At 38.7% G+C, this 8,205-nt stretch overlaps 1 protein-coding gene across 3 annotated transcripts; it reads left to right on the forward strand.

The window, feature by feature from the left end:
* Positions 1-1,713: 1,713 nt before the first annotated feature.
* oacyl (O-acyltransferase like) lies at positions 1,714-7,176 on the forward strand. Of its 3 annotated transcripts, none has more exons than XM_005456305.4 (15): positions 1,714-1,909; positions 3,532-3,665; positions 3,755-3,833; positions 3,930-4,065; positions 4,230-4,426; positions 4,601-4,813; positions 4,887-4,989; positions 5,074-5,175; positions 5,304-5,469; positions 5,561-5,640; positions 5,782-5,892; positions 6,077-6,200; positions 6,350-6,536; positions 6,681-6,823; positions 6,919-7,174. In XM_005456305.4, exons 1-15 carry the CDS (start codon positions 1,753-1,755, stop codon positions 7,009-7,011), a joined length of 2,025 nt encoding a protein of 674 aa, XP_005456362.3. In that variant the 5' UTR covers positions 1,714-1,752; the 3' UTR covers positions 7,012-7,174. The 3 variants fall into 3 exon arrangements, with proteins under 3 accessions (XP_005456362.3, XP_025765216.1, XP_025765217.1); XM_025909431.1 differs by lacking the exon at positions 1,714-1,909 and adding an exon at positions 3,200-3,431 and having other exon boundaries at positions 6,919-7,175; XM_025909432.1 differs by lacking the exon at positions 1,714-1,909 and having other exon boundaries at positions 3,935-4,065; positions 6,919-7,176.
* The last annotated feature ends 1,029 nt before the right edge of the window (positions 7,177-8,205 follow it).

The following is an 8,205-nucleotide window of genomic DNA, read 5'->3' on the forward strand; positions in this document are numbered from 1 at the left end:
TGTTGATCTGCTGATGTGTTTGGGACCATTGTCCTATTGTGTGACACAGTTTGGGGCAGGCTTTAGCTTTCAGACAGATGCCCTCACATTTGCCTCTAGAATACTTAGGTACACAGAGGAGCTGATGGTCAACTCAGTGACTGTAAGAAGTCCATGTCCTGTGGCTAGAACACAAGCCCAAATCATCACTCCTCCACCACCGTGCCTGATGGTTCATATGGGGTGTTTGTGCTGATTTGCTGAGTTTGGTTTTTGCATCATGGCCAAACATCTCCACTTTGTTCCTGTCTCCCTAAAGGGCATTGTTCCATCAGATGCAAAAGTAAGCTATACAGCAGTGTTCTTTTTATATAGAGACAGACTTTCTCCGACAGCCCTTCTAAACAGACCATACTTTTGTAGTCTTTTTCTAATTGTACTGTCATGAACTTTAACATTTAACATGCTAACTGAGCCTTCTTTTTTTGCATGACTATACGTGTTATATCATTTATTTTTTTATATAAACATTTCAATAATTTTATCACTTATTTCAACACTAAATCCCATAGCTGTCAATGCAAAAGAATCAATGACATTTAGAAAATTTTCACTCTGCAGTTCCCCTCAGTTTTTAATTCATTTTTAGTATGTTGTGGCACATTGTTATGGTTTTACTTCCTGCAACATAAATTAAGCAAAACTATTATTTGACTTTTTTGATTGCTCTCCTTTAATAAAGCCACAAAATGTGTTTTCTGTGACAAGAACACAAAATTGTTATTTTTGAAGCCCGTTGTGAAGATTCAAAATCTTCTAAATCGGCATGAAAAACATAAAATAAACATAAATAACCATACTGCACTGTTATCTTTTAGACTCAAATAACCCAGTGATGACGATGTATCTTACAGCACATGGCTAACAAGTGCCACTAATCCCCAGTATTGCATAGCTCTAAAGGTACCAGTTAGCTGCAATGTAAAAACAGAAAAAAATGTCTTGTATTTATTAAAAACTCTCCTTTTCTCTTTAGTTTCTAATGCTGCACTGTCAGTGACAAAATGTTTTAATCATGCTATGGAGTAAGTGGTTAAACTAAGTGGTGATGGTAAGGTCTTTTCCTCTTTGTAAGAGACATACAAGCACTTAAGCACAAAACTACTATTATTAGATCAAAAATAGGGTTGCATTCTATTAAATATGTGTCATTTCCAATGCTGTTGCTAGGTAAAAACGAGACAGCCTAAGAATGTTCTATAGACAATCCCCCCCTCTAGTGGCCAGTTATTTGGAGTGCTGTACTCTGATGGCTGGATGATCTGTGGTGTTTCTTCCTCCACTAGAGAAAAGTAGAAAATTGTAGTAATAGTTATAACTGTGCAGAGGAATTTTCAAGTAATTACCTTTGTGTCTCTGTGTCTATTTAATGCTATTTAAAATGTGTGAATATGTAAAATAAAATTGGTATGGAATAAAAATATAATTTAAAAATGTGTGTTTAAATGGTTATGTGGACTGGTCACCCTTCAAAGCTGCACTTGAATAATGTTGTTCTTGTGCAGTGAGAAAAATCACAGCCTGGACTGTTTTGTTAGCCTCTCAACCTCCTTCATGTAACCAAATCCTGTTTACACCTGTTAGTGAAAACCAGTTAAAGTCATTCAATTTAGCCGTGGAAGATGAATTTCACAGTACACTCTGAATGGTGATGTGTTCCCTTCTCTGTTATTTAAACACCTTCTTCGCTAAAAAGAAACAGTCAGTGCTAAAATGACCCTCCATTTGGTGGTGTTTCTTCTTTTTGTGGGGGGCAGAGGAGCAGTGGAAAACACACAGACTTTGACAGTGTCCCAAAGATGCTTGGAGGATACAAACACTTTTCTCCGGGAAATTAACCAGGCTGAACCAAAGGGCTATGCAGTTCTAAGTAAGTGATTGTGATTTTTGTAAGGCATTTCTTATGCTTGTGTGGAGGGGACAAGTGGCATTTAATCCACTTTAGCAGAGGGGCTAAGACAGAAAAGTCAAAAATAGAGAAAAAGATTACAAATACTCCAGGACAATGCAAGACCATAAGCTTAAGTTCATTTTCACCTTCTCAGAGTATAAAAATACTGCTGCTGGAAGCTTCTGAAAATTACAAAGACTAGGTTTTTATGACTGTCATGCTTACATCAAAAATTATCAATGCATATATCAAATCTGTGACTTTACAGCTGGTGTACAGACCAAGAAACTGCATAAGTGTTCAAACTAACTGTAATAATATTTAAATGGTTAAGATGATGTTGAAAGTGTTCATTTCATACCCACATTGTAATTAATTTGTACTCACTGTGTGCTTATGTATTGTCAGCGAGACAGTAAAAAGACCAGGCTTGAGGCTAATAACTAGGGTACTAACTGTACTACCAGCATAAGGAGTAGCACTGGACATTGCGTGGTCAACACCACCCTCCTGATGGAACCACTGAAATGCAAATCTTTGTGGAGCTGTGATAAAAGGCTAACAAATGTAGCTGTTAGCTAACACATACTTTTGTTAGCTAACAGCTAACTTATGCTCAACCATTAAATGAAGAACAAAATACCTAATAAATCAAAATGTGCTAATGTTACTCAAGTTCAATGTAAATGTCAATCACATGGCAAGACCGGAAATACCTGTAAATTTGATGCACCCTCAAATACGTCTTTCACTAATAGGCTATCAAGGCTATTTCAGATTGTTAACTGTAGTACCATTTTAAAAATGACCAGCAGCCCATATATGAAGAGCGAATCTGACTAATCAGTGATTTACTTACTACTTCACTATTTCAAGACTTTTTTTTAAGTATATTAAAAAAGTATATTTAGTATATTTAAGTATTAACTATAGACCCTACACTCTTAGCTTCAAAATTCACCCCTATCTGTTTTATTTAGCTCCTTTTCCCTTACCAGTGTCACAGCAACATTAATGACATCACTGTTTGTTTCACACTTACTAATAAAAGTAGGTACGCCAGCTCAGCAGGGGTCTTGGGACACACGTAAATCCAACCTACTACACCTACTGTTAATGCTGGTATACAAAAAATGCCCTACAATCCACCTAGAGGGCGCTCATGAGTTAGTCTTCAGTTAATAGAGCTAAATGGCAGACTGAAGTATCTAAGCTTGCTCCTGCCACCGGGAAAAACCTTTTTTTTTTTTTTGTTATCCATAAGTCAAAATTTGTGTTTATTTCCTCAAAATTTCAACTTTAAAACTACAAATTTCAAATTATTTTCTGAGAAGTTTCGCGTAATAAGTCGAAACTGTGAGATCCCTTTTAACTATATTCAATTATGGGGGGGATGCACTAGTATGTGTATGTCATCTTGTGATCAAAATTAGCAAGACACAAGACACTTCTTTATTTGTTATCTAAAGGGTGTCTTTAAAACTTAGAACTTCATCAAGAAGTGAGATTTACATATATAGTAACACCATGTAAATCCCATGTATCTTTACATCCAATGGGGCTGTGAATGAATGGCTTTTTTTTCTTCTGTGTTTTGTCAGTGTATGATGCTTTCGGGAAAGTGGGTAGCAATGTTGTAGGAGGTAACACCAACCAGCCTGGTTTGCTGCAGCAGTGCCGCTCCGCTCACGGCCCCAGCTTTTCTGGACAGTACTGCCAGGTGTTCCTTCGGCAGGTAACAACTAACACAATAAAATGTCATGATAACCAATAGATATTAGATGAAAGTAAGCATCCTTTAAACTAAGTTTTCTTCTTAAACAGGGAAAAGTCCAGTACTTTGTCGGTATTTGTGTACCTGACTCCTGTGAGAAAGATGACGTGCAAACATTGGTGCTTTACGGTCAGTGATTTAAAAATGGATTTATGCAGTATCACCTACACAATACAATATCTCTTCTTCTTTTTTTAAACGCGACTAATTTTCACTTTTCGACAGACCAGCTTCAGTTTAATCAGATGTCCCTCATTCCTCCTTTACCTTCCATCCTGGTCAATCAGTCCACTCAGGAGATGATCATGACTCACTGTTTGTCCAGCAAAATTGGCCCTGATACATCTGATATCACCTGCCTGTAAGTATACGATTACACTGCTCTCACTTTCTTTACTGTTTTATCTGCATATGCACTTCCATTAGGGTTACCTGTGCAGCAAAGATGAGCATCTCTTGATATGTCCAGGCCTTTAGCTCAGGACACCTTGTTTTTGTCTTGTCAAACTTTATTTTCTCCTGCAGGTTTGTGTGTTGTGTAATGGTAGCAATTCCTCTCGGAGCCACCCTGTTAACAGCTATGATAAGGTGGCAGTGGAAAAGAAAGGTCGAACCTACATTAGAGTCTTCCTGCTTAAACGCTGCCCTCAACCTTTACGGGACCCTGAAGACCAGCAGCTCATCTAGCAGTGAAACTAATAGCTGGAGTTCAGAAGAAAGTAGTAAGTGCAAAGTGCATCATCTAGATTTACTGAGGAGTAGTACTACATATCACACATATTATGGTTACTATCTTCAGCAACCAAATAATAACATTATGTGAGCTGCAGAATCAGTTGTTACAGAGGTATTTATATTGAGACAATACTGACTTTGTTCAATATTGGTTTTGGCAGATAGCAACCACCCCACACGAACATGCTCTCTTCAAAGCCGTGTGTATGGCTGCCTTCAAGCAGTCTCTATACAGAAGACCACCCAGGGCATTTTTAGCACCTCCACATCGATTCCAGTCGGAGGCTACGCCTCACTGAATGGCATCCGTGTTCTCAGCCTGCTATGGATCATATGTGGCCACTCTGCACAGTTCCCTGTAATCAACAGCTTGGGTATGACAGTACACCGTCAGTCTCATATAACACACATATACTTTCACTTATGTTCATAAGACCTCTGTTGCAGATAATTACAAAGACTGGAGGAAAACTGTTGAAAGCAGCCCTTTCTATGTGCTAACCATAAGTGGACCTGTTTTCATGGCTGTTGATACTTTCTTACTGCTGGGGTGAGACTGGAACAATTTCAGATTGACAGTATAAGTAGATTTTTTCATAATTTTATTGCCAGCTTAAGAAATTTGATGTTTTAGGGGTCTGCTTAGTGCCAGGTCCCTGCTGGGCTCTGTCAACAAGGCTGAAGACAAACTGAGCCTCAGCCTGGTTCGGAACTATCTCTTAAAGCGGATTACAAGGTGTTGTATTTTGGTCAGTTAAACAAATTAATTTGTGTCTGCGTCACTCTATTTTTACACTCAAGTAAATGAGGCCTGGTCCATGTGTTATTAATTTTTTTAATTAATGTTCTCTGTCCTCTTTGCAGGATTCAGCCACTGCATCTGTTCATTATGTGTCTAACCATTGGCCTTATCTCTCTGGTCAAGTGGGGACCCTACTGGTTCCCATTTATAGACACAGTGATGGATTGTAAGACATACTGGTGGGCTAACTTACTATTGATCAGTAATCTCCTCCCAGTCCATGAGATAGTAAGTTTAACTTAATTTAGTCCTACATTGGGTATTTTAGCACAGATTTACTTACCTGTTCTTAACCTTTTATCTTCAAATCCCTGTGCAGTGTATTCCTTGGACATGGTACCTGTCTCTAGACTTCCAGTGTTATGCAACCACTCCTCTCTTGGTCTATTTATACAGACTGTATGTTCACATCCTTTAATATGATTCTGAAATACTGTTGAAGTGATTTCTCCATTCTTGAACTATAGCATCACTAGGAGCAGTATACATTTTTATTAACTCTGTGGTTGTAATCCTATCCCCTCCATGTTTAATTGTCAGAAATAGGAGTGTGTTTATGGTTGTGGCAGGTGGCCTCCTCCTGATGACTATTGTGGCCAGTGCTGTTATAACTGCACACCTGCAGCTACCAGTCTTTCAGCCATCTACAATGTAAGATTCAATGCAAAACAGCTTAGGAGCCCAAAAGCATAAACTGTTAGGTGAAATGAATGTCAAGTTTTTTTTATGTTTCAGTGTTTCCTTTTTCTACAATGCAAAAACATAACTGAGGCTGTCTACCAACTATGCATCTCGTCTTATGATTTCCCATAAAATGAACTTGTTTATTTTGCAGGACATCTGAGAATTATGTTTTGTATTACTATGTGAAACCCTACACGAGATACGGGCCATTTCTAATAGGGATCTTGACCGGAATATATCTGACAACAAAGAAAAATCCACTTTTAAAGCAATGGGTGAGAGCATTTTGACAGGCTTCAATCCCAGACCGTGGCTTAGTCTTTTCTGAGAATTTAAAAACAGCATATGCCTTTTGGTTTATAGCCGAGCCAGAATTTGAACATTTGCCACCACACTTATGTGCTTATCATGTGTGTTGTTTCAGTGGCAGGCAGCACTTGGTTGGCTCTGTTGTCTGTCACTTTTGGCTCTTTTGGTTGGCTTGCCCTACATCCTGAAGGAGACGCCAGCCAATCCATCTGTGCCACATGCCCTGTATCAGGGGCTGCATAGACCACTCTGGGCACTGGCTGTGACCTGGATTATACTGGCCTGTGAGGAAGGCTATGGAGGTAAACCAGGTGTTGGGATGAACTAAATCCCATATCTCTACATTAACAGTAATACCAATATATGAAAGCACATAGTACGTTTAAGGACATTTTGTATGTATGTTCTTATTTTTATATGTATTTTCTTGTTTTTTATCACTCCAGGCTTTATCAAGAGGTTCTTATCCTTGACTTTCTGGGTTCCTCTTTCCAATATCAGCTTCGCCTGCTATCTCATACACCCCGTCTTCATCATCCTGTACATTGGCTTTCAAGAGACCCCAATCCATTACACAGACATCAATTTTGTAAGCATTTCATGTTGCACGTTCTATTTTAGTGTGCTTATTTCAAATGATTTGGCTCAGTTTTTCATAACGTCAGACTTTTCCCCTCTGCTCAGATGTACCTGTTCCTTGGCCACCTGGTGCTGACATTGGCAGTGAGCTGCATGCTCACTGTGTTAGTTGAGAAGCCCTACCTGCTCCCAAAATAGAGCAGAGCATGGACGTGCCCAGCTATTGACATCCTTAATAACTACCCTTATTATCTTTGTTTATGCATTGTGATCTCTAACACTGCTTTCATTTATAGCTGCTTTTGTAGCTAACAACGCAATTTAATTAAAAACTTGTGCTTTTACAGTGTGTGTGTGTGTGTGTGTGTGTGCGTGTGCTGAGGTTATTATCTGACACAGTAAACACAATTAACGTATCTGACAAGTCGCCATGGGTTGATGGAGAAAACATCCTACAGGGTCACGTGACATTTTCTTGACTACATTTTTATTGCCTCACACATCCATATTCTTAATGCTCTGCAGATACCACACAAGAAAAAGATAACTTGTCACTATGTGTTAGCGTAAGGTGCAGACATTTTGAGCAACCCCGCATTTCTTTATATTATCTCAGGAAAATGGGAAATAGGTGCAGTGATTTACTGAAGCGTGCCAACATAGATGGAAATACAGTAAATAAGGCAAGAACAGGGTTCAAATTCTGAGAAACTGACAAAAAGTAAAGTAAGTAAAGTAAAATTTTATTTATATTGCACCTTTCAAGATAAAAATCACAAAGTGCTTCACAGAAGCTAAAACATAAAAACAAAAATCAACCAAAAGCAAGTTTAAAAAGATGAGTTTTTAGCCGTTTTTTAAAAGCAACCACTGAGTCCACAGATCTCAGGCTCAAAAGGAGAGAGTTCCACAGTCTGGGGCCACAGTTACAAAAGCTCTGTCACCTTTTGTTTTCAGCCTCGTGTGTTGGACAACCAGCAAGCCCTGGTCACATGACCCTGAGGGACCTGCTAGGAATGTATGGATGTAAAAGTTTACATTTAGTGTGACCACCTTTAAGCCCAAACTCTCTTTCTTGAATTAGTCTTCAGGAGTAGTTCTCCAGACATCTTGAAGTACATTCAAAGCTCATCTTTAAATGTTGGCATCCTTTTATTCTGAGCTCTGTCAACATGATCCCACACTGCTTCAACAATGTTAGTCATGTCTACATGCCACTGATTGACTGAAATCCCAAACCATGACTGAGACTCCACTGTGTTTAACAGATGGCTGTAGATACTCACTGGTCTTCCTGTCTTCTCTGTACATATTGACAATGATTTCAACCAAAACTTGAGAGGGATAGGAAACTCAAATTCATCACTCTATTACACCTGTTCCCATTGATTT

Source organism: Oreochromis niloticus, linkage group LG7 (genome assembly GCF_001858045.2).
Source record: "Oreochromis niloticus isolate F11D_XX linkage group LG7, O_niloticus_UMD_NMBU, whole genome shotgun sequence".
NCBI lineage: Eukaryota > Metazoa > Chordata > Actinopteri > Cichliformes > Cichlidae > Oreochromis > Oreochromis niloticus.

Bases quoted from the DNA above. Each gene is read 5' to 3' on its own strand.
- oacyl (XM_005456305.4), top strand. From the start codon at position 1,753: ATGACCCTCCATTTGGTGGTGTTTCTTCTTTTTGTGGGGGGCAGAGGA. The intron at 6,537-6,680 runs GTAAACCAGGTG...TTATCACTCCAG, and splicing joins CTGTGAGGAAGGCTATGGAG to GCTTTATCAAGAGGTTCTTA. The intron at 6,824-6,918 runs GTAAGCATTTCA...CCCTCTGCTCAG, and splicing joins ATTACACAGACATCAATTTT to ATGTACCTGTTCCTTGGCCA.